Raw genomic sequence first — 27846 nt, forward strand, 5'->3', positions numbered from 1 at the left:
TGTTTTCCTTTGGTTAAAATTCTGGATTTTCGGATTTAAAAAAACAACACATATTCACATAAACGAATGAACAAAATGAAGAAATTTAAAAAGTGTCAGATGTTCCGACTGACCGGAATTATGAGCGCCTTCCAAAACACTGCACAATCCGTCGAGTCCAACAAAAATTACCCTTGAACGATTTGTGTTGGCATCATATTTCGAAAATTCCACGTGTGGTACGTGAAATTGAAATAAAAAAATGCGTCTCGAAAATTTTCGAGTTCTTTACCGAAAAAAAATAGTAAGATGATAAAAAAATTCTGGTGGCTGATTTTGCGTCGAATGCCATGTATTTGTATTTAAATTTAAATAAAAAACAAGAAAAGCAACAAGAAAATTTTCGGAAGAATCCCCTTTTTCTTGGTTCCTGGTTTTTGTAAAATTCAACCGTCATCCTAAGAAATGATGAAATTTAGATGGCGCTTCAGGTAACTTAGAGTCAGTATCGACTTGCTCTCGCTGCGGTTCGATAATGCCGTAGAGAAGAATTGTGAATTTGTAATATCATCATCATCGATCGTGTCTCGTACACAACCCCGTAATTTTTTTAACAACTAACATTTGTTTAGAACTACCATATCCTAGTTTAAAAGTGGCATGTTTTGTTTGAATCTGCATTACTTCGGCAGGTAACAACTATTATTTGTTTGATGTCTGCAATGTAAATCTTGAATTTGTCACCAGTTAATTTATGGAACTGCTTTAGTATCGGAAGTCGAATTTGACACTGCTTGAAGTCATGTTTGTTATTTGTGTGTGTGTGTCGTTTCACTTAGCATCTGGACTTAAGCAATCAACTCTATCTCGGGATTATTTTGCCGAAATAAATCAGTTGAACTGGCAGAACAAAGGCTTTATTTTGCATGGATGGGGAGATCATTGCGACTCAAGACCTCTGATCTATTGTTTAATCAAAAATTTCATTCGCTGGCAAGTAACAGATGAATAAATCCATAGGAAAAACTCTATATTATTAACTTCCTACTAGTTGTTGCTGGTTTTTTTCTGTTCTATTCGTAGGGTAATTTAGTATAATAATCTTACCTGATTAATAAACTATAAAACAAATGAAAATATTGCATTGTTGTTATAAAGTCAGTTAATTTTATACGAAAATAATAAATATAATAAATAAATAAATATATAACAATAAATAATAAACAATAGTTTTATTTTAATGCAAATACGCACCTGAGAATGATCCAACATAAATTGACAGATTGAAGTAACAAAGCATTGATAGCTACCTGTAAATATGCGAAAAAATAGGACATACGCGAAAAATACAAATTTGAATTCTGTAACCATCTAAAAAAAACCATCCGTCGACCAGTGATTCTTCAAAACGATCGACCTACCATACCATTATGCTAGCAATAGTATAAACATTTATTTCCTTCGAAACACAACACACTTGTCGCTAAATTGTTAATATTAAGTGAAACACAGTATTCCGTACAGCACTGCTACAGCTCGGCAGCTAGACCGGTTCGTTGGCAACCGGGCGTGATGTTACGGTATGCTAGCTGCAGGGCTGCCAGGATGGTTTAGAGCCGCCGTACTGACAAAGTAGCACCTTCTTGAAGGCATCCCGGAACGCCTTGTTGAAAATGGTGTAGAAAATCGGATTGACCATACTGCTGGCGTATCCGAGCCAGGTCACGAACTCGAACACCCAGTGGTTTATGCTGTCCTCGCACTCCTTGCACAAACTGGGCAGCAGATTGAGCACGAAGAATGGTGCCCAAAGAATCACGAAAGTGAAGAACACAACCCCCAACACCTTGGTGGCCTTCTGTTCCAGTCGAATGATCCGGCCGTGGCGCGAAGAGTTTCGCGAAATGACACTCGAATTGCGTGAGTGGTGCGAACGGATCGTAGTCTGCCGCTGCATTAGACATGGCGACGAAGTGTTCTTTATCGGGCCTCGGGAGATGTCTCCACCCGAGATCACAATCGACGGTGTCCCTTCCTTGTGGTGCCTCAGCGTAGCCGAGCGACGCAGGGAGTTGTTCGAAGAGCTTGGTTTCGTCGGTGTTAGCATCAGCGAGGTTCGTGCACCACCGAAACTTGATCCACGCCGTTGGTGCCGTCGCGAGTCCCAGGTTACGACGGACACATTTTTTAGGTTGCTGAATTTCTTGTTCGGTGACACTAGCGATGAAGCCGGTATGGTAGATAGACTGCTGGAAGTCGATCGTGTTGGTTGCGAGGCGATCGAGATATTGCTGTAGACTTGTGATTCGAAATTTGAGATTGAGCTAAAGTTTGACGTTGTTTTAACGATTTTTATTTCCGCCGGTCGTAGTCCTTCGTTTTGCTGCTTGCTGCAGCCTTCACCAAAGTAGGGACACTTGCACGGTGGTGGCAGCCGAAGCGGGTTCACGGCAGTGCCGTCACTGTTTTCGCTGTAGCTTCGACTGCTGTCGTCGTTTTCGGCGGTATCATCTTCGAGCGGTTTTCGTACCGTTAGTGAACTGTTTTCCGTCCGACATCGTCGGCTAGCTTCCTGGAGAAAGAAATCATCTACCGCAATTCCCGTATCGGTTCCGTCGGATGGCGAAACCGCGAACGGGAGACTCTTGAAGCGTTTCCGAAGCACCGTCGATGGAGGTGTGATCGAGTTACGGCGGTTTATCCAAGCGGTTGTCGAGCTGCGTCGATTCTTCAGAGCCGGCGGTTTCGACGGTGCTTGTGCTGATTTCTCTCTGTAACGATTCGGAAGGAAATAATTTCGGCGTTAAATCGTAACAGTAAAATGTGTTTATATGTGTGCGCGTGTTGAAGTGCTTAAAACAATTCTAATGAGATTATGATTCACTGGTTTTCCTTGCAAAAAAGTTCACATATATAAGGTTCCAATTTCAAGGTTTTACAATCAATTTGGGAAATAAATAACTCCCTTTTATTGCCCAACGAAAATGCCATTATCGGTTGGGCTGTTCCCATCTATCAATTTGTGTCATCACTGGGCGCGGAAGCTCACGCGGGGCCACCGCGTCGAAATGTGTCCCGGCACACGGTGGAAGCGACTGGAATCCACCGGAATGAGGCACAATAAATGTCGAACAGAGGAAAAATCGGTTTTCCCATTTCACTTATGCGTCATGCCTCACTCTAACTGCTGGCGATCTGGTCAAAGCGAATTCACTGAGCAGCAATGTGGATATGGCAGATTTATGACGTTCTCGTTAAACACTGCCGTGCGGAAAATTTCGATAGTCAGGAATTTTTGCTGTCAGAAATAAACTTGGCAGTTTGGCAATCGAAAATAAACTAATACAAATAAAGCATTATTGACGGTGGCAAATGACTGTCTCGATTGATTGATTCTGAGCTTAAATTCGACGAATTGTTGTTGTTTAATACTGTTTTTGTCAAGCAGATATTAAATGTAAAAATATCAATTCTTGATTGTATATCATCCGATACAGTCGAAAATTGCTCACGGCTGAGAAACCAAGAAAATAAATAAGAAAGTATAGTGAACAATAGAGTATTCGATATGAGTAAATACGATTTACATAAACCCGAAAAATGGCCTTCGTGACCAAACTTAAATTCTATTGAATTCAAGCGCTGCAAAGTTAGACCTGTAGCCAACGAAATTGAAACCTTGCGAAAAAGTTATTTAAGGAATACAATTCAACAAGGCTTATAACTCAGTGTATATTATGTATAGACGTGAACGAGATGCGATTGTATTCCCCTAGGTTAATGGTTAACGCAGAAAATATGTCGCAGAACGGAAAAATTATTTCCATGGAAAGGAAAATGTGGCGCTATTTTTTCTGGTATCCGGAATGCTGTGCGAGAGTTACGTATGCGACTACATAAGGTGATTCCGTTTTCCGTCATTTGGTAAGGGCAAGAAATATCCTCGGAAATCCCTGGTAACCTACGAGAATCAGCTAATTACATATGTCAGTTTATTAAATAACCTGCTCCATATGGTAAACCCTGCAGAGAAAATGCAAAAAAGCCCCCCTCGACCAAGCACAAGAATAACCGTTCCGCAATGGTAGCTATGTGTCCATAGAACAACAATCCTCATTCTCCAGATTCAATCAATTGCGATCATATTGAAACAAGGCAAACCAGCAACAACAAACAACTATTCAAGCAGCGCTACAGTCAACTTCAGCAATAATAATAATAATAGCACCAGTGACAACCAATTTAACAACGTAGACGATGACGAAATGATCGAAGATGCGAGTAGACTATCTGCCCCTCAATCCTCGTTGGACAACGATGAGAACTCCTATCCCCATAGAAAACGGGTTACAAAAAGCTCCAGTACAAAAATGTTAGCTTAAATTATGGCTCCTTTGAACCAAGGGATCTTGCGTCGTATCAAATAAATGGGATAACTTAAAAAAATGAACCAAATTCTGATCGTAGTAGTCTGTAGAAAAATATTTGAAATTTTCAGTAACTGATAACTGAAAAACTATACCATCAATTTCGATGCGGTTAATGCCAATTCGATAGTAAGATGACCAGACATCAGCTGCACCGAAGTAACCACGTCGAATTCCAACATTATCTCCGCTGTATAAATTTGCTTAAGGAAATTAATTAAATGCGATAGAACTACAGATGTCAATAATGCAATTCGAAGCGGAAAAGGGCGATCACTGGACTCTTCTGAGATCGGAAAGGTTGAAGAAGAAAATACGCATTATTAATACACAGAAAAAAATATGAATTTTACTGGTGACATCATTCTACAAACGCTTCAATTCATAGCTACATAACTTGTCAAAAAACTTGTCGGAGCTTGTAAAATTTTCGTACAAAATTTTACAAGCTCCGAATGTAATCTGATATGTGTTTCTGTGGCTCAGTCGATTAATTCATGTGCTTTATGACCAAATGTTTCTCGGTTCAAGTCGCGCTGCTACCATCGCTCTTTTATTTTTTATTTTATCACATTTCAAGCCGTGCAATTTTCGATTCAAACAATTTTACATGGTCCTGAATATAAATTTGTGTGAAATACGACGCTCCATATATGTGCATCTTATAAGATGTAAAATCACTCGATTTTTTCGAACTGAGTATAGATGGAATAAAAGTATTTTCTTTATCGATGGTAACAATTTCAACTGTAGGTTATAAATATGCAAATATAAATACATATGGGCTTTCTCGTTGGGTTAAACGTAAATAGCGTGTTCGATTTCAAAGTAATACTGATTAATTCTGTGCGTCAATTTGACTTATATATGATTTCAAAACAATAAAAGTTTTGTCAATAGCTTAATGTACAATAAATTCAATTTGAATATCACGTAAAAAAGGATGGGGCAAATACGGAACAATTGCCCTTTGAATTCTGTTCGGGTAGACATGGGTGATGTCGTATGAGATGCGCTGCGATGAACAGTGCGAATGTTGCACGGATGTCACGTTGATTTGTTGCAGCGATGATGCTACATTACCCCCTTCCTAGACTGGGCGACGATCAGTGATAGCGAAGAGGAATCTTAACTCGTCGTCCAGAGCGAGTGACTACCGTCGGCCTATCGGTCTGTGTAGTTGTAGCCGAACGATCGATGGAAGGTTGTTGTGGTTGATCATTCTCAACTGTGTATGCAGGCTTCAACCGATCGATCGAGATGTTCGCTGTCCGTCCGTTGATGTCGATTTTGTAGTGTTTGTTGGTTCGTTCCAGCACTGCATATGGACCATCGTACGGCGACGAAAGAGATGGTCGTATCGAATCGTTGCGGATAAACACGTGCTTGCTCGTTCCGAGATCGGGATGTACGAAAACATTTTGTTTGTTGTGCCAAGCCGTATCCGAGGGTCGCATTTCACGCATGGCTTCACGAAGGTTGTTCGCAAATTCCGATTCGGTGCTGTTGTGTGGGTTTTCAGCGAAGAACTCTGATGGTATTCGGAGAGTAGTTCCATATACCATTTCTGCTGGTGATGCTCTGATGTCTTCTTTATAAATGGTGCGTAATCCAAGAAGTATCATCGGAAGATGTTCGGTCCAGCGTTCGGGTTGTTGACATAGAACAGCTGACTTCAAGGTTCTATGCCAACGTTCTATGATGCCGTTTGCCTGAGGATGATAAGGTGTTGTTCGAAGATGGGTAACACCAAGTGTTCGGGTCAATTCTGCGAAGAGGGTTGACTGGAACTGGCGTCCTTGATCGGATGTGATGTAATTCGGCACACCAAAACGCGATATCCCTCCAGAAATTAACGCTTGGGCGATTGTAGAAGCTGTCATATCTGGGATTGGTATCGCCTCTGGCCATCGTGAAAAACGATCGATGATGGTGAGACAGTAGCGGTTACCGTTACTCAACGGAAATGGTCCAACAATGTCGATGTTTATGTGGGAAAATCTGCTATCAGGTGTAGAGTACCGGCTAAGTGGTGATTGCGTGTGACGATTCACCTTTGAACGCTGGCACTGGATGCACCTCCTCGCAAAGGCAATGCTGTCCTTTCGAATGCTCGGCCAAACGAACCGTTGCGTCATAAGTTTGGCCGTCGCTCGAGTTCCTGGGTGAGACAGGTTGTGTGTTGCTTCCAAACATTGTTCACGAAATCGTTTTGTGATGAAAGGTCTGATGCGACCTTGTGAACAGTCGCAATATAACTGACGAATGCTGCCTGGAATGATAAACTTCTGTAGCTTTAACGATGATTTACCTTCCAGATTAGCAAGCAGTTCCTCATCGGTATCTTGCTCGGCAGCGAGAGCGTCGAAATCAATTGATGGTACTGCCCGGACTGCTTCTATGCGAGAGAGTAAGTCGGCAGCGATGTTCTCTTTACCTGATATGTGGCGTATATCGGTGGTGAGCTGTCCAATATAGTCTAACTGTCGTACCTGGCGATTGCTGGCTTTATCGGGTTTTTGCCGAAATGCAAACACGATCGGCTTGTGATCGGTGTAAATATGGCGATTGCGTCCTTCAAGCATGTATTTGAAATGCCGTGCTGCCAAATAGATTGCCGTCAATTCACGATCATAGGTGCTGTACTTTAACTGTGCCTTGTCGAACTTCTTGGAAAAAAATCCCAATGGCTGAACATTACCGTTGACGATTTGGTGCAGAACTGCACCTGCTGCTATATTCGATGCATCCACCCATAAAGATAGTTCGGCATCCTTTGCTGGGTGCGCGAGTAGTGCAGATTGTGCGAGTTGCTGCTTACACTGCTCGAATGCTGCTACGGATTCGGCTGTCCAAATCAGCTGGCTGCGATCGTTGCGCTTGTTACCGGGGGTCATCTGAAGTAGTGGTATTTGTGGCTCTATTGCGTTCGGGATGAACCTCCGGTAGAAATTAATCATGGCGAGGAAGCTTTTGAGTTCCTTCACAGTAGATGGACGTTGGTAATTCCGAATGGCTTCTACACGATCGGGTAATGGTCGTATTCCTTCGGTTGACACTGAGTGACCGACGAAAGAAATTTCGGTACGGCCGAATTCACATTTGGCTATGTTAATTGCTAATTTGTATTCTTGTAGTCGGGTGAACAGCTGTCGCAGATGGTCACGGTGTTCTTCTGGAGATGCCGAAGCAATGAAGATATCATCGATGTATGGGAATACGAAATCAAATCCTCTCAACACCTCGTGTATCAGTCGTTGGAAGGTTTGAGCAGCGTTGCGCAAACCGAATGTCATGTAAACAAACTCGAATAATCCAAATGGAGTGGTTATTGCAGTTTTCGGGATGTCTTCTGGGTGAATGGGTACTTGAATACAGCTTCAGTCTGCTGGCGTCATTGCTGACTATTAGACGTTTGTCCGAAACAGCATGGTTTTCGGCATTGCCTTGCTTCCCTTCCGAATGTGCGATGATACCAGCATATTCGCTGGATGATTTGCTGGTATGATAGCTCGATGTGTCTCGTCTGCGGGATCTTGATCGACTTCTCGAGTTTTTTCGCGAAGAGAGTATCTGATCAAACTTTTTTGATAGCTGCGAAATTTCTTTTTGCAAGCTTTCCATCGTACAAAAAGTCTCCGAGCCGAGTGGGCCTGTAGATATTGTTGTTGATTTTTTCGAACATGCACCGATCGCTGCTGTGTCGGCGGTGATACTGCGAAGACCCAATGAATCCACGATCGCATCGGCGATGGCAGTTTTCTCCGCTGCATCTCCTTTAGAAGCGATCACTGCTGCTTGCGCGTGTGTTGGAAGTCTTGATGCCCATAAATCCAAAAGCACTGGTTCACACAGAGAATTCCCAGCCACTCGAAGCATCTCGTTGAATAATTGACTGGGTTTCATATCACCAAGTGGCATGTCGGATAGTACGCGCTGGAGACGTCTCTGCTGACTATCGGTGAAGTGATCGATCAGCTTGCTTTTGATGTACGCGTACCTGTCGTTGGCCGGTGTCGCTTCGATTATTGTTCGTAACTCGCTCAGTTTATTCGGGGGCACCTGAGCCATGACGATGTTATATCGTTTTGTGTCGTGCTGATGTCCGATCCCAGAAGCAGCAAACCAGAACTCCAGTGACAGGAAATATGATTCGATGTTCGATGCTGTCATACTCGGTGGGCTCAAACGTGGGCTGTTGATAATCTCGATGTTGCCCGATTCCAATCCCTCCGAAGAACTGGTTCCAGATCCATGACTTCTGTTGACATCACGTCGGGGTCACCAATTATGGGCTTTCTCGTTGGGTTAAACGTAAATAGCGTGTTCGATTTCAAAGTAATACTGATTTATTCTGTGCGTCAATTTGACTTATATATGATTTCAAAACAATAAAAGTTTTGTCAATAGCTTAATGTACAATAAATTCAATTTGAATATCACGTAAAAAAGGATGGGGCAAATACGGAACAATTGCCCTTTGAATTCTGTTCGGGTAGACATGGGTGATGTCGTATGAGATGCGCTGCGATGAACAGTGCGAATGTTGCACGGATGTCACGTTGATTTGTTGCAGCGATGATGCTACATACATTATTGTCGCTATTAGTACTGTTTACGGTGTATTTTGTTTTCTACTGTAACTTTGTTTTTATAACTCCAGTCTTAATAAAAAAAAATTCCGTTATTTGGACTCGAAACAATGACGACCGTGGATTTCAGACTTTTCAACTAACAGCTTTCACCTGGAATTGTAAATTAACATGATATTTGTTCGCAAATAAGAATTTTACTCTATCCCGCTAAAAGAAACCATTTTAACAAACATTGAATAAAAAAGTTTCTCAAAATGAAACTAACATTTTAAACTTCATTGTGTCGTAACATATTATTTTTTCTATTCCTTGGTTTCGGCATTCGCTACATTTCTGTACTACTGCCAAATATTGGTAAATAAAACTGAATTTAAACAAGCTTAAAATCAAAAATCTGTTTTAATCCACCTAGTGGTGTAATGATGCCTTTCTCATGTACATATAATTTTGTGGTATTCTATTCAAAATTTTTCTTTTCGAATTTTGAAAGAAACCAAGAGATTGTTTGTGCATAACTTACAGAATAAAACAGTGCTTTGATTGCGTAAGTCATCCTTAAAAAACGAAGTGGATTTACTATTATATGCACTTCCGGCACCGGAACCCGGGAACCGGTATAATCAAAGGCGGTTCGTACGGCCACCAACTAACATGACATACAAACTCTATTAGTACGCACTCTAAATTACGATTTAAATGTTTGTTGCATCCGAAAATATTTTATGTGACGGTGTACAATATTGCAAACACTTTACCCTATAATTCCGGAACCGGAAGTCGGATCCGTATGAAACTCAGGAATTCCGTATGGGACCGGAAGACCTTTCATTTGAATCTAAGTTTGTGGAAATCGGTCAAACCATCGCTGAGAAAAGTGAGTGAGATCCATTTTGGTATATATGACCACTATTTCTGGTACTTCCGGAACCGGATACCGGGAACCAGGATAGCCGAAATCGGTTTTTTAGTTGCCTACTGATAATGACTATCAATTTGTGTAGTTTTGAGACCAGTTTAGAAATTTTTTTGCGTTTTTTGTTTCGCCGGTTTAAGTGACGGTCGTGAGTGAGATCTATTTTGGTATATATGACCACTATTTCCGGTATTTCCGGAACCGGATACACCCGAACCTCCATTTACGTAATAATCGGGACTACGTAAATGGAATTATGTCGTAAAAAAAGTTTACGTTATTTGGAATTTTCGACGTAAAAAAAGTTCACGTTATTTGGAATTTTCGACATAAAAAAAGTTTACGTTATTTGGAATTTTCAACGTAAAAAAAGTTTTCCTTATGTATATGTATTATTAGATATGTATAATATATTGGATAGTTATGGAACGAAAATTACGAGTATTTACAGGAAAAGGATGTTCTAAGCAGCATAAATTTCCAAGATGGCGACTTCCGGTTTATTGATATTCCTTGAAAACTCTTACAATATGGGTATTTTCGGCACGGGTTTGATGAGTAGATGTCGGAAAATTATGTTTAAAGTCATTTCAAAATCCAAGATGGTGTTTATCGAAACCCGTAGCAAAACGATTGTTTTCGGAACGAGTTTAAATAACAGTTCTTATCAAACGTTGTTTGAGTAATTATGACTTACTGTCGAATATTTTATAATATTGTTACTTTTGGAATGGATTTTACGAGTCATTATTAGGAAGAAAGTTGTTTAAACTGAACTTCAGGAATTTTATTCCAAATTCAATATAATATTAGCTTGACACTTACAATCGAATTGTCAAACAAATACATAAATTGATGAAAATGCTTCGATGTAAATATTTTAAGGTTCATTCTTTGGTGAAAGAAATGTTAATATATTATTTTCAGTATTGTAGTAAATATGATTTATTTGAATAGAATCAAGTTTTGAACTGCTGTTAAAGCTGTTGTTTTCGTTTTTGTTGACTGATTTCAATACCTGAACTGTTATTCATTCTTATGCACAAATCGGTCCATATCAGCATGGCCACGCTTAAGATTCAAATATAATGACACTCGCTAATGGCATATGGCGACGCACTTTCATACGCGAAACATTTGAAACAAAAATGGTGTGCACATTTTTTTTGACACACTTTACCCTATTATTTTGGAACTGGAAGTCGTATACAGATGAAGTTGAGAAAGTTTGTAATGGACTATTAGACCATTTGAATCAGTTTGTGGAAATCGGTCGCGTCATCTCTGAGAAAAGTTAGCACAAAAATTTTATTTATTTTTTTGCACATTTAACTCATAACTCCGGAACCAGTAGTCAGATCCAAACAAAATTCAGGAATTTGTATCAGACCTGAAGAGTTTTTTTTAACTGATTCAAGTGTGTTAAAACCGGTTTATTCAACTCCGGAAGTAAGTTGTACTTATTTTCACATTTTGTATGAGACCTCAAGACCTTTCATTTGAATCTAAGAGTGTTAAAATCGGTGCAGCCATCTCCTATAAAATTTAGTGTAATAAAACGTTACATACACATGCGCACATACACACACACACAGACATTTTGCGTACTCGACGAACTCAGTCGAATATGACACTCGGCCCTCCGGGCCTCGGTTAGAAATTCGGCTTGCATAACCTTTTTATACGAGAAAGGCAAAACACATTTAACAAAACTGTTTTCAATTCTAAAGTTTTCTAATTTTTAGCTGCATATTTAACTCAACCGGCAGGTTTTTTGCAAATGTTTCAATATTCTTTACGGATTTAATAGTACACAAAAAGTGATTTTTTTTAAATTTTGACTTGAATTCCTGTTATAAAGGCGGTGAGGCATAAAACAATCTCACAAGTACATTTCCTACACTTAAACAATAAAGCTCCGGTTTAGACTGACCGATGTAAGAAAACGTACATCATATGGTTGGGAACTGTCAACCATATTCAACATCTATTTCGATTTTGATCACTGTTGAGTCGTGTAAATTCCATTATTTTTGCATTTCTCTATAGAAAGAATATAGATTTGAATGAAAATAAAAATTTGTTTAAAGCTCGGAGACACTTATCGTTATATATCATTCAACTCAGCTCGATGAATGATGAACTAAGACATTTTAGTTCTATTTTTAAATATCCACAGTTTTCCATCCAAAAGCGTATGTTTGAAACGTCGACGACCGTATTAGAGAGTAAACACAATAATCAAATTGATTTTGGCAAAAACTCATTGAGAATGATTTTCGGACCTACCTTTCTGTACAAATTTTGGCTATATAAAAGGTTTACTATCACCTCTTTTCGGGTGTAACACCTATTACAAGTCACCATGTGTTACATATATAGATAGTGGAAGCTATCAATGGAGGACTATGACTTAAGCAATGAAAAACCTTAGCTATTCAATAAATTAAGAATTAAATTAAATAATATTTGCAAAATATACCCAATATAATTTTACATTACATTGGACGGATTACAATAAATTTTTTATTCATCAAGTGTGAAAGAACTGGAGTACAGAGTGAAACACTTGGACTCACAGTATATCACGTGATTTTTAGAGGCACAACATAGTTTGTTTTAAGCGACTCTTCCTATTTCGAAAATATTAATACAATATAGGATACGATCAGCAATCCACTAATATTCAAACATTATTTTCTACGTATTATGCACTAAACCAGCTCCAAAAATACCCATATTGTAAGGGTTTTCAAGGAATATCAATAAACCGGAAGTCGCCATCTTGGAAATTTATGCTGCTTAGAACATCCGCGATTAGTATTATTCAATTGAAATCTCTACATAACTCTTTTTTAAACTTTTTTTAATTGTAGTGTTCCGAGGAATTTCTGCTGTAATATATAGGGGAAAACGAATAATATGAGAAAGGCAGCATCCCACCATTAGGGAGATTAAAACCGTTTTTTGCCTTTCTCATATAGAAAGGTTATGCAATCACTTGAAAAACCGACTAGTGAAAATTGGCCCGAAGGGCCAAGTGTCATATACCATTCGACTCAGTTCATCGAGCTGAGCAATGTCTGTGTGTGTGTGTGTATGTGTCAAATAATCTCACTAGGTTTTCTCGGAGATGGGTGAACCGATTTTGACAAACTTAGATTCAAATGAAAGGTCTCATGGTCCCATACGGAATTCCTGAATTTGATCCGGATCCGACTTCCGGTTCCGGAGTTATAGGGTAAAGTGTGTTCAATATTGCACACCGTCACTTAAAATATTTTCGGATGCAACAAACATTTAAATCGTAATTAAGAGTGCGTACTAGTAGAGTTTGTACGTCATGTTAGTTGGTGGCCGTACGAACCGCCTTTGATTATACCGGTTCTCGGGTTCCGGTGCCGGAAGTGCATATAATAGTGAACCCACTTCGTTTTCTTAAGGATGACCTACGCAATCAAAGCACTGTTTTTTTGTATGTTATACACAAACAATCTCTTGGTATCTTTCAAAAATCGAAGAGAAAATTTTGAATAGAATACTACAATATTATATGTACATGAGAAAGGCATCATTACATTAAAACAGGTTTTTTCTGTGTACATTTGTTTAGATTCCCTACAACTTCTTACTGGACGCCATTTTTGTACGATAAACTGTTTCCGAAATACAACGAAAATTTGATCATTTGCATGCACCCGTAAACTGTTTTAGCTGTAACTGTAACATTTTTCAAAAGGCACGGATGGGATAGCCATCAAGCTGTAGGTTTTAATAACAGCTTTAAAAAAAAAATATAAAAAAAATTAAAACCCTGATTTTTTTTTATTTAAATTTTTCGGTAATTATTGAGAAGAAAAAATAAAAAAAAATGTTCAGTGTATGTATTTTTAGAGTGCCCAATCGATTCTCTACAACTTCTTCGCCTTTTTTGTACAATTAACGATTTCCGAGTAACAACGATTTGAAAAAGGCAGTTTATGTGAAATGCAAAAATACATACGCCCTTTTTAAATACCAATCGTGAGTCGGGCTCCATCGGTTCAAAACTTATGGTTTGTCATACTGAAGCGATGTGCAAAGTTTCATCCAAATCGGAGAAAGTCGAGTCTGATGATCTGCTAAGCATTTCTGGAATTGCTCTATAGACTACCGGACTACAAATGCATGTTACCGTGACCCAAGGATCAACTCCAGAAAATTAGTACATACTAATAAATATTTACAAAGTTAAATGTTCGATCCCAAAAATACCTCACATGTGTAATGGAAAGAAAAATTCACTTTTTTTTAAATTCGCATAACATATTTTATTTCACAAATTCCAAATTATTTTTAAGTTGTTCAATGAATTGCTGATGTTTCATAACATCTCGAGTTACATGTCCTACATGCATTACATAAACAAATATAAAGCAGACATACGACTTAGTGGTCTTATATCTGTCTTGCGTGCATTCGCAGTGTACATATGAATGCAATTAACATGTTATACACATATTATCTTTTATTAGTCGTATAAGTGCCCATTTCCACTTTATATTTACATTATAAAACTTCCTCCTGTTTTATGGCATTTATAAAGAGTCGCACTGAACTTATATAAGGTGGAATTATTGTAGGTATATAACGCGCTGGGATATTAATGCAAAAAAACACATGCGGATTGATAGGAAGAAGGTATTTTCTCAATGCTAGATGGATTAAGCACTTTTTCTTATCCGTTAATTCCTACCACCCTTTATTTTGAAATTACCGGAAAATTAGCTCAATGAAAAAAATGGTAAAATAATACTACCACTAGATGGAATAAGAAACGGATTTTATTGTAATTTTGAAACAAGTAAAATGTTACTCGTGTTTCCTTGTAAATTCTTCAAACCCCTTACAGAGTATGTATGATTTTGATTAATTCCTTCATTGAGTATTATCCTGAAATAACATCACACGTTTAGGTTCTGCAACATACTCTCTTACTTCTGTCATGGGTAAAGATTATTCCTCGGACGACGACACAATTTCATTACACATTTGTCAATTTTCCTTGCATCGGTAGATCATACCAGCGTTCGCATATTCCCTCGAACCTGTTTCGACGCGGTACGAGCGGAAATCGGGTCATCGCAATTGAAAATGTTTTTTTTTTGTTTCCACTCGCAAACTGCATCGATTCGATACTTTTGATCAGCAGTCCGCAGTGGATTGCACCTTTTCACTTTGCCATTGTCAGTTGCTCATCCCTTCACGAATGCCCACGATTGGATGGATTTCGGGGCAATATATTTTGCCGTCATCTTGGCATTGGACGGAAAACCGTGTGCTTCACGAGCAATCAGGCACCGGTAAAAGGGATGGAAACGGTTACCAACCCGAAAAAAACCGAACAACCACCGTTACCGCCGCCGCCGCTGCCTGTTTCGCGCTCGCTTGTTTGAACCGGAGATGATGGAAAACGGTAATGATGAAAACGATGATATACGATGCCGCCTTCGCCGCCGGTAGGTCCTCGCACGATTCACGTCAAGCGGAACGAGGAAATAAATGAGGAACGGGCGGTTCGGGCGGCTCGGCAGCGTGCAAAAATGTGTGATGTGCTCACATTTTTCAGTGACATCGTCGTGGAGGTTCATTAGTGATTGAATTTCTTCCCTACTCGTGTTTGATTGGACATCATCGTAATGAAAAGGTACAATTTGAAGGATGAAAGTCCGGGGATGCCCGCTGGTCGGGTTGAAATCGTAGATTTCATAATTTGGGACGGGAAAGATAAACCGGTCTCGTTGCAGCAAACGATTGTTTCTCGACGGTAACTTGAAAGTATCGATTCCATATTTTCAATCATAAACTTGTTAGAATTTTGTTCGAAGTCGAAACAAAAAATCTGCTTACGGAACCGAATAGATCCAGTAACATTATTTGAGATCTTACGAAATTCGATTGAAAATGCAGTACACCGAGGCTAGCAGTAAGAAATTGCTATGAAGTCTGTCAACATTTTCTTTAGTCAATACCAAAGACAATCATGTGCAAACACTGTGTCCCTGAAATATAAAACTATTCTCGGCTCCAGCTGCAATCGTTATCACTGGAAAAAAATAAGTACTGCAATAAACTCGTTCCGAGCATTTGCGTGGTTTAACGAGCGTGCTCTTCACAATCAGAGAGAAAGAGATAGGAAAATAACTTTGAATTATCCTGTTGTAGTTGGCTGTAGTTAGTCGATGTTTCCGGAATTCAATATGAACTTCACGAATCACGTAGGTAGAGAAGATAAAATCATCCATTGGCTTCTTCACTACAATTCACCACCACCGGAACGATCAAATGACCGAACTTTAATTATTATTACTCGAAAGCCCGCCCACACAAACAAACTCCGTTTTCACAAGTTCTGAAATGTTTAAACGAAACCAAGGGCTATTATCCTAACACATGAATCATAATAATTGCCGAGTTTGATGAGTGCACAAAAGGGCACTTAGCCAACGCTACCGATTTTCCGGTTTCGAGAGCAAACTTGTTGCAAGGGTTACTGATACTTTACTGTTTCAACAAAGCAGCCCTTTTGAATTATTACGATAATTACAACACATTTCCAGTGAGTTCATATTTTTCTGAACAGTTGAATCAAGCAGTATTCAGTTACACTAGCGTAAACCTACGTACTTTTGTTTTGGCTAACGCCTACTTCTGAGATTGCAATATTACAAACGACCACGCGTATACGTGAAAAATAGAAAATATTTCATTCGATGGACGATTGATAAAATGACTTTAACCCATTATGTCCTTGGATTCAATGGATCTTTTTTGAATTGGTTGCATTCGTACCTGATTGGTCGTAAATATGATAGCTAAAATCGAAGACTGTACAGCTGCACCTTTTCGAGCTAACTCGGGGGTGCCTCAAGGCAGTCATTTGGACTCTTTTTATTCTTACTTTATCTGAACGATTTGAATCATTCGATGCAATGCTTAAAATTATCTTTCACCGACGATTCTAAATTGTTCCATCCTATTAAAGATCCCGAAGATGCAAGATTCCTGCAAAAACAGTTGGATATTTTCTCCAACTGGTGCGACCTAAATAGAATGGTATTAAACTCATCTGAATGTTCTGTGATCTCTTTTACTCGTAAACGCACAACCGTAGTATTTAACCATGCTATTTCCGGAACTATCATCAAGCGAGAATCGACTGTAAAGGATCTGGGAGTCCTGTTGGATTCTAAACTTAGTTTCAAGGATCACGTCGAATATGTTATTTCTATGGTTTCCTAGATACTTGGTTTTATTTTTCGAGTCACAAAGAACTTTAAAAAGCATATATTGCTGGTTCGTTCTATTCTAGAATACGTTTCGGTCGTCTGGGCCCCCTATTATCAAATGGACATCCAACGCATCGAAGCTAGTCAGCGTAAATTTCTTCACTTTGCTCTTTGTGGTCTTCCTTGGAGATATCCCAGCAACCTCCCAACCTGTCAGGAACGCTGTAAACTGATGGATCTAGACCTGTTATCTGTACGCCGAGATCTCTCCAGGGCATTCGTGGCAGATCTGTTGCAATCTCAAATTGATTGCCCCGTATTGTTAGGCGAACTAAACTTAAATATCCATTCTCGAAATCTTCGATCTCATCAATTCCTGAGAATTCAAACCGCTCGCACTAATTATGACTATAATGAACCTTTCTCCAGTATGTGTCGTCTATTTAATCGATGTTCTCATGTATTTGATTTTACCCTATCTTGCAATACCATGAAAAATTGTTTTTAAACACTATCTCTAACAGTCCTTCCAACTCCAATGCTTAAATTCTAGATTTAGCTTTAGGGTTAATTTAGTACCTAATCCACAAGTTTAGTTTAGTGCTCCCTTAGTAAGTCTGCTTCCATTCTCCATCGATTATGCAACCAAGAATAATATTCACCATAAGGTTTGTTTCTAACATCCGCTTGACTCTCTCAATCCCTCGGCTGTCCACCATCTTCTTCGAAACTAACTAGATCTTTATGACGTTACTATTTTTTTACTACCCCCCAGATGGTGCTTTCACCATCTATTGAGACAATTAACTTGATCTTTTGCCGCTTTCAACTTCGTTCGACCCCCCCCCCCCTTCCTTTCTTTCACTCCTTCGAACCCCTTCGTAATTCCATTACAACATTCACTTCTCGCTTTTTCTCTCCCGCATTGCTATTATTCACCGCTCTCCGAGGGCCACTCTCTTTGATGTCCAGCATGCGGGCCACCCGCCAAGTGTTTGTGACTAGGGGGTTTTCCCGCGGTCCCAAACGGACAGCATCGTCATCGTCCAACAAACTAGCCACTTTTGAACCCCGCCTGGAGATATAATTTTACTTAGTATTAAGCCCTGAGTATTAAGTAATATATATGTTGGATTTTTGTAATCTGTTGATAAAAAAAGATGAGGAGGTTTTATGCCTGCTGGAGAAAGAAATTGTATATTTTAGCTCCAGCGGGCATTTCCCTGTTCCTAAATAATAATAAATAATAAATAATACATAATAAATAATAAATAATAAATAATAAATAATAAATAATAAATAATAAATAATAAATAATAAATAATAAATAATAAATAATAAATAATAAATAATAAATAATAAATAATAAATAATAAATAATAAATAATAAATAATAAATAATAAATAATAAATAATAAATAATAAATAATAAATAATAAATAATAAATAATAAATAATAAATAATAAATAATAAATAATAAATAATAAATGATAAATAATAAATAATAAATAATAAATAATAAATAATAAATAATAAATAATAAATAATAAATAATAAATAATAAATAATAAATAATAAATAATAAATAATGAATAATAAATAATAAATAATAAATAATAAATAATAAATAATAAATAATAAATAATAAATAATAAATAATAAATAATAAATAATAAATAATAAATAATAAATAATAAATAATAAATAATAAATAATAAATAATAAATAATAAATAATAAATAATAAATAATAAATAATAAATAATAAATAATAAATAATAAATAATAAATAATAAATAATAAATAATAAATAATAAATAATAAATAATAAATAATAAATAATAAATAATAAATAATAAATAATAAATAATAAATAATAAATAATAAATAATAAATAATAAATAATAAATAATAAATAATAAATAATAAATAATAAATAATAAATAATAAATAATAAATAATAAATAATAAATAATAAATAATAAATAATAAATAATAAATGATAAATAATAAATAATAAATAATAAATGATAAATAATAAATAATAAATAATAAATAATAAATAATAAATAATAAATAATAAATAATAAATAATAAATAATAAATAATAAATAATAAATAATAAATAATAAATAATAAATAATAAAAAATAAATAATAAATAATAAATAATAAATAATAAATAATAAATAATGAATAATAAATAATAAATAATAAATAATAAATAATAAATAATAAATAATAAATAATAAATAATAAATAATAAATAATAAATAATAAATAATAAATAATAAATAATAAATAATAAATAATAAATAATAAATAATAAATAATAAATAATAAATAATAAATAATAAATAATAAATAATAAATAATAAATAATAAATAATAAACAATAAATAATAAATAATAAATAATAAATAATAAATAATAAATAATAAATAATAGTACAATATATCATACCGAAACCAGCATATCTTGCAATACAAGTTTACTATAGAAGTATAATTCCTAATAGCTTTACTGCTACACTAGCTGCTAATTCAAACTTTTACTTTCTTTGTGTGTTAAAAGTGTTAAAAGTGTATAAAAAATGGTGAAAATCGGTCTACTGATAAAAACTATCAATTGGAAAAGATTTGAGGCCGATTTATACATTTTTTAAGGTATTTCCCCATTTTCAGTGATGGTATACAATTTTTAACCCAATTTTCCCCTATATTTCCGGATCCGGAAGTCGCATCCGCACGAAATTCAGGAATTACGCATAGGACCACAGGACCTTTCATTTGAAAATTTGTGAAAATCGGTCGCGCCATCTATGAGAAAAGTTAGAAATAGAAAAAAGTTAAAAATATTTTCTTTTTTTTTGCACATTTTACCCCATAACTCCCGAACCGGAAGTCGGATCTAAACAATATTCAGGAATTTGTTATAGGACCTGCAGACCTGTCATTTGAATCTAAGTTTATGAGAATCGGTTCAGCCATCTCGGAGGAAAGTAAGTGCACTTATTTTCACAATTTTTTACACATTTTACCCCACCATTCCGGAACTGGAAGTCGGATCCAAATAGTATTCAGGAATTTTGTATGGGACCACAAGACCTTTCATTTAAATCTAAGTTTGTGAAAATCGGTCCAGCCATCTCCGAGAAAAGTTAGTGTAAAAATACGTTACACACAGACATTTTGCGTACTCGACGAACTGAGTCGAATGGTATATGACACTCGGTCCTCCGGGCCTCGGTTCAAAAGTCGGTTTTCACAGTGATTGCATAGCCTTTCTATATGAGAAAGGCAAAAAGAGGAATTGGAGCAAAACGGTCATGATAGTGAATTTTGCGGAAGTTCTAACTACCATAAATTGATTCTACGGAAAAATTTGCATAAGAAGTACTAACTTTGGAAATATTTGCTTAGATTTTTATAAAATTATTGAGCAAAGTCGCGTTTTTGATCGTTTTTTCCCCACTGTGCATCGCTTTATCACGAAACGCTTAAGTGGCGGGTAGGGTCAAACACTTTCGAAAAATCATTCATTGTTTTCTTTCTCTTTTCTTATAGTAAAATATTTCAGGAATTTTCTGTGAAATTTTCAAGCCTTTCGGAACGAAACTCTGGAAGCTATGGACCTTAATCTATGGCTATCTCATTCTGCGAAGAAGCAAGAGCTCGGCGCACAGGTCCAAGATTTCTACTTCGATTGACTTCAAAACTTGACAAAACATTCTTGAAATGTTTCGTTATAATAAATTATAGAAGAAAAAATATGATTTTGTGAAAATGTTAGACCCTACGGGTTCGCTGGAGTAGTTAATTGTTTCCATTGATTTTATAGACAAAAAATTTAAACGCATTTTCCTCGAAAGCAGGTTTTGAAAGTCCCTGTCCATCGTCATTCAAAAACTACTGCACCACACACTTTCTACATATAAAAAACCAGATCCCAACGTTTCACTTTTCGTTGTTTGCTACTTTGGGGAGGTTTTACAGTTAAAAAATGGCGCATTTTTTCATGAAAAATCGTAGTTTTCACTTTGAACAACCAAAAAAAAAAAAAACAAACGCCAAAAATTTAGAAAATTAAAAAAAAAAACTGAACAGAAACGTTGGGGTTTAGAAAAACTTCTACTCTAACTATGCAGCGTCCATTTGTTCATTTCTGATTAGTCTGCTCTGAGATAGAGTGGACACCACAAATCATGAGTTTTAAGAAGCGTCTTCAAAAATACCTCTTTACCGACTTATTTCTCAATATTTTTCCACGAAAAAAGTACAAAATGTTGTTTGAATGATGCTTTTTATCAAGCAAAACATTTGAATTTATTTTGTTGAACAAGAATGATTTTATGATTATTTTCATCGAATTGACCCTTCGTCCCCCTTAAAACTCCTACTACTGGAATAAGGCAAAAAGTCGCCTAACCAAAAATATCGATATCTCCGTTCAAAATGGACGGATTTTGACAATATATAGCTTGTTGTATAGCTATTACCATGCGGAATCTAAGTCCAAAAACATATTCTCTTTTCAAGGTCGATTGTGACAGATATTGTCAAAAAACTGAAAATTTTGACAAAAAAACTTCGTATCACTCAAAAAGTAAACATCCGATCTCAAAACCATTCAGGATGACGGGGAGACCTTTCATTTGTGACTAGTAGTGATCAAAATAGGTCCTGTCATCTCCGAGATAAACTCAGCCCTCCGGGCCTCGGAAAATTTTGCTAAGATGTTAGCGAATTCTATACCTATTTTGTATGTTTATAAAAAAAAAAGGTTAAGTCGATCGTGGAAGGATTTAAAACCATTGTTTCAATGGAAAAGTGTTCCAAAAACTTAAATAAACATTGCAAAATATTTTACAGTTCAAATGAGGTACAAGGAAAGTTATGATTCATGTTCAAAGTTATGAAACGAAAGGATGAGGTGAAAATAAGAGCTCAGATAAAATAGGAAGCCGTTATCCTAATATTTGACCCGGTTTGGCGGTTCAATGCATACTGCGCTGGCCTTACAAGCCCGTTATAATATGTTCGAACCCCAACCTGGAAGGATTCATAGTAGGATCTGCTGAAACCGAAAGGCCCAATTCTACAAATGGAATGTAATACCAAGCTTTTTTATCCTAATATGGAAGAAAATAGCAGCATACTTCTAAGTTATCGGTAATATCTTTCAAAATTTACCACCGATTAATTTTGTGGTAACTCGAAAAAACCATCAAGGGGCGTGATGGAACTTCCAGTCCGTGTCGGACAACTGTACCCTACTGTAACGGAAAAAAATGGCCATCATAATTTGGTTGAGTTTCTCAGTTCAATGTTTTTATACGTAAATACCCGGCAAAATATTCCCTACAGTTCTGTTTATCGCTTTTATTCTCAAGAGCTATGAATTACGAACGGATACTGGTGCAGTCAATATGTAGGAAGCGAAATACGTTTCTGTCCTGGGCAAGAAGGATGAATGGTAAATGCTCAGCCATTATTGTTCCGAATCTGAAAGTCACTGTATTACACTTTCTTGTATAGACTTACATCGTTCATACACCACGATTCAAATACGATTTATAGTCCTGGGATTGATCAGTCCGATAGTGTTAATAACACCCTTTCTATGTGTATGAGAAGGACATTATGCCATATGTAATACGTATTAATTTATCAAACCGAAATTGCATATCATTGCTTTGGTTTCCTTTAGTCGTCCGAGATAAACTCACGTACTAGAAAAGGCAATCAAATTCGCCACGACTGGCTTCCCGCGAGAAACCAATATTTGAAACCAACAAAGCAATTGATTTGAATGTAGTATTTCTATTCAACCAGTTATCTTAATCCTACATAAACAACTGTCTAGCCTGTATTATCTACACTTTTTCGCAGCCTGGGCGATGTGTCTGGTTATGTTTAGTCACTCCGGATGCATCCCACGAGAGACAAGGCCGACCGGTCGAGACCAGCAGTGTCTATTCATTATTCATATGGTTTGTTTGATGTGCATTCGTAGCCTAAGTCTATAATCTTATCGGTTCTATTCCTAGCCGACTGAGCAAACACTGACTGTGCCGGCTTCTGCCTTTTCAAATCCTGGGGTGGGGATGTGCTGCCAGCCATCAGGTAAATCGAATGTTCATTTTGAGTGATGATTATTTAATTTCCATTCGTATGAATAATTATTTTTCAAACGCAGCAGTGGTTTTTCGATTTAATTAAAAGTTCCACTTTTCACGGTTTGCCAATGCAGAATGGAGCTCCGAATTATGGTGATGTCGAAGCATGTCAATTTCCCCCGGTGAAACCAGTTCAACCTACCGTCGTGTCTGCAGCGAGTGTGGCAGAGAACAGTTCGTTCGAGTGTATTCTTAATTACTAATTTGCTTTCAAAGGCATAGCAAACGAATTATTAGTTGAAGTAAAAAAAACCTGTTTTAATCCACCTAGTGGTGTAATGATGCCTTTCTCATATAGGGGTGACCGGGGCTAGTTGGCCGGAGTTGGTTGGATTTTGATGAAATCGTTTGTACAGGAACCCGGTAGTTCTTTTTTCGGCACTTTTGAGTAAATTTAAGTTTTTGTACAGTAACATACGTAACGTGAACCAATTATCATCCGAATTTCAAAAACATTGTACCGCTGGAAAGAGCATTCAAAACCCTAAGAAATGGTATGATGTTCTCTAATTTCTTTCAGTGTAAATCGTGATTGTTCTCGGAAACATCCATTGGGGTAGGTTGGCCGAGTTGTAAATTTTTTTCTTAGTGAACTTATATGTTACGCTAATATTGATGATTATAAGTGTTGTATGCATAGTTAATTAATATGCATGTACATATTACTATTCGCTCGATATTATTATTCCCTCATACTTACCTTACCTAACAGCTATAGGCCTGGGGTGTCCTTTGCTGTATCAAGCATACGTCTCCACATAACTCGGTCCATGGCTGCTCGTCGCCAGCCACTCAAGGCACGGATGCTTCTGAGATCACCCTCCACTTGATCGATCCACCTTGCTCGCTGCGCTCCTCTTCTTCTTGTACCAGTCGGATTAGATTCAAGAACCATTTTCACTGGGCTGTCGTCCGACATCCTTATGACATGCCCAGCCTATCGTAGACGTCCGATTTTAGCTGTCCGTACGATGGGTGGTTCTCCTAGCAGCTGTTGTAATTCGTGATTCGTACGCCGTCTCCACGTTCCGTCTTCCATCTGCACTCCGCCATAGATGGTCCTCAGTACCTTTCTTTCGAAAACACTGAGGGCGCGTTGGTCGTCTGTCAACAAAGCCCAGGTCTCGAGGCCATAGAGAACAACCGGTCTAATGAGCGTTTTGTAGATGGTCAATTTCGTGCGGCGAGGAGTACTTTTCTCGATCGAAGGGTTTTTCTGAGTCAAAAGTACGCACGATTTCCTGCCAAAATACGTCTATGAATTTCTCTGCTGGTGTCATTATCGGCGGTCACCAGTGAGCCCAAATACACGAACTCGTCAACCACCTCGATATCGTCACCGTCTATCAATATTCGTGGTGAAAGACGTTGTGTTTCTTCTCTAGAGCCACTTCCTCTCATGTATTTTGTTTTTGACGCATTTATGGCTAGTCCGATATGCCGAGCTTCGGCTTTCAGTCCGATGTATGTTTCCGTCATCTTCTCAAGGTTACGTGTCACAATGGCAATATCGTCAGCGAAGCCAAAAAATTGTACGGACTTTCGGAAGATCGGGCCACTCGTGTCAATCCTCGCTCTTCGAATCACACCTTCCAGGGCAATATTGAACAAGATACAGGAAAGTCCATCACCTTGACGGAGCCCTCTCCGAGATTCGAAGGGACTAGAGAGCGTCCCAGATACTCGGATGTAGCACATCACTCTACCCATCGTTGCTTTGACCAATCGCGTCAGTTTATCCGGGAAACCTATTCGTGCTTTATCTGCCATAGCTGTTCTCGATCGATTGTGTCGTATGCCGCTTTGAAGTCAATGAATAGGTGATGCGTGGGTACGTTGTATTCACGACACTTCTGGAGTACTTGTCTTATCGGGAATATGTGTTCCGTAGTGGCGCGGGCTCCAGTAAATCCCGCTTGGTACGGCCCTACAAATTCCTTAGCTATTGGTGAGAGACGAAGGCAAAGGATTTGGGAGAGTACCTTGTAGGCGGCGTTGTGATTGCGCGGTAATTGCAACAATCCAGCTTATCGCCCTTTTTGTAGACGGGACATACCACTCCATCCATCAATTCCTGCGGTAGAATCTCCTCCTCCCAAATCCTAGAAATCATCCAGTGCAGCGCTTTAGCCAGTGCCTCTCCTCCATGTTTGAGCAGCTCGCCTGGCAACTGGTCATTGCCCGCGGCTTTGTTGTTCCTCAGCTTGCTAATCTCCTCACTTATCTCCGACAGATCAGGTGCTGGGAAACTGTCGTCGGCTGAGCGTGCACCCAGATTGATTCCTGTACCGTTCTCTGTATCTTGTGCTTCCCCATTCAGATGCTCGTCATAGTACTGCTTCCACCTGTCGATCACCTCACGTTCGTTCGTGAGAAGGTTACCACTGGTATCTCTGCACATTTCGGCCTGTGGCGTGTGGCCTCTACGTGAGCGGCTCACCTACTCATAGAACTTCCGTGTGTCATTTGCGCGATACAGCTGTTCCATCGCTTCGCGATCTTGGTCTTCCTGGTGGCGCTTTTTCTTCCGGAAAACCGTGTTCTGTCTGTTCCGCGCCTGTCTGTGTCGTTTCTCGTTCACCCTCGTGCGGTGTTGCAGCATCCTCGCCCTTGCTGCATTCTTCTCTTCGACCAACTGCTGACATTCGCCGTCAAACCAGTCATTTCCTCGATTCGATAACCTCGTACCTAGAACGGTTGTAGCAGTGCTACTCACGGCGGACCTTATGTTCCTCCAGCCGTCTTCAAGAGTCGCCGCGCCAAGCCGCTCTTCCGTTGGTAGCACTAGCTCCAGTTGTTGCGCGTATTCCTCTGCAGTACGAATGCTACGTAGCTGCTCGAGATTGAGTCCCGGCGTTCCTGTGCGACGAGTATTGTGCACCGTTGATAGTTTTGAGCGCATACGAACCTCGACAAGGTAACAGTTCGGCTGAAAAGTTCGTATCGTTTAATAGAAACACACATTTTTTGCCAAAATTCGTTTTTATTATTCAACATAATTGCCATCAGAGACGATGTAGCGATTATAGCGATCTTCCAACTTTTCGATACCATTTTTGTAGTACGATTTGTTCTTTGCCTCAAAATAGGCCTCAGTTTCAGCGATTACCTCTTCATTGCTTCTAAATTTTTTACCAACGAGCATTCTCTTGAGGTCTGAGAACAGGAAAAAGTCACTGGGGGCCAAATCTGGAGAATACGGTGGATAAGGAAGCAATTCGAAGCCCAATTCGTTCAATTTCAGCATGGTTTTCATCGACTTGTGACACGGTGCATTGTCTTGATGAAACAAAACTTTTTTCTTCTTCAAATGAGGCCGTTTTTTCGAAATTTCGTCCTTTAAACGCTCTAATAACGCTATATAATAGTAACTGTTGATGGTTTTTCCCTTTTCAAGGTAGTCGATGAAAATTATACCATGCGAATCCCAAAATACAGACTCAGCTGGCTGTCGATTGGACTCCGGAGTGAAGTGATGGAGCCATGTTTCGTCCATTGTTATATATCGACGAAAAAATCGGTTTTATTTCGATATAACAGCTCCAAACACTGCTCAGAATCATCAATTCGTTGTTGTTTTTTATCGATTGTGAGCTCACGCGGCACCCATTTTGCACAAAGCTTTCTCATATCCAAATATTCGTGAATAATATGTCCAACACGTTCCTTTGATATCTTTAGGGTGTCAGCTATCTCGATCAACTTCACTTTACGGTCATTGAAAATCATTTTGTGGATTTTTTACACGTTTTCATCGGTAACAGCCTCTTTTGGACGTCCACTGCGTTCATCGTCTTTGGTGCTCATATGACCAGTACGAAATTTTGCAAACCACTTACGAATTGTTGCTTCGCCCGGTGCAGAGTCTGGATAACACTCATCAAGCCATAATCAGACAGCTGTCAAATTTATACACGTATCTTTTGAAGGTTGGTACTAACTGAAAATGGTATGGATTTAATTCTAGTGGCGCCCTCTCATAGAAACGATACGAACTTTTCAGCCGATGTGTTAGTGGGCAGAATCAATATTGGCACTGCCATAAGTGCGGACATTGATAACGTCGGAGAAGAATCGCCCGTCGATGAGAACGTGGTCGATTTGATTTTCGTATGTTGATCCGGTGATTTCCAGGCGGCTTTGTGGTATCTTTGCGGGGAAAGAAGGTGCTTCGAACTACCATTCCTCGGGAGGCTGCAAAGATTACGCATCGTTGACCGTTGTCGTTTGTTACCGCGTGCAGGCTCTCCAGCCCGAGCACGGGCCTGTACATTGCATCCCGGCCTACCTGAGCATTCATGTCGCCGATGACGAGTTTCACATCCCGTCGTGGACAGCTGTCGTAGAATGCTTCCTTCTCGTCATCGGATCTCGTCTCATGTGGGCAGTGCACGTTGATGATGCTGTAATTGAATAAACGGCCCTTGATCTTCAATACGCACATTCTATCACTGATTGGCTGCCACCCAAACACGCGCTGGTGCATC

At 38.3% G+C, this 27846-nt stretch overlaps 1 protein-coding gene across 5 annotated transcripts in view; it reads right to left on the reverse strand.

The window, feature by feature from the left end:
* Positions 1 to 1440: 1440 nt before the first annotated feature.
* LOC131432486 (uncharacterized) overlaps positions 1441 to 27846 on the reverse strand; it is a 335082-nt gene continuing 308676 nt past the window's right edge. For all 5 annotated transcript variants that reach the window (XM_058598792.1, XM_058598794.1, XM_058598791.1 and 2 more), the window contains one exon: positions 1441 to 2750. In XM_058598792.1, the coding sequence (XP_058454775.1) occupies positions 1565 to 2750 (1186 nt within the window). In that variant the 3' untranslated portion in view covers positions 1441 to 1564. The remainder of the gene's footprint in view (positions 2751 to 27846) is intronic.

Source organism: Malaya genurostris, chromosome 2 (genome assembly GCF_030247185.1).
Source record: "Malaya genurostris strain Urasoe2022 chromosome 2, Malgen_1.1, whole genome shotgun sequence".
NCBI lineage: Eukaryota > Metazoa > Arthropoda > Insecta > Diptera > Culicidae > Malaya > Malaya genurostris.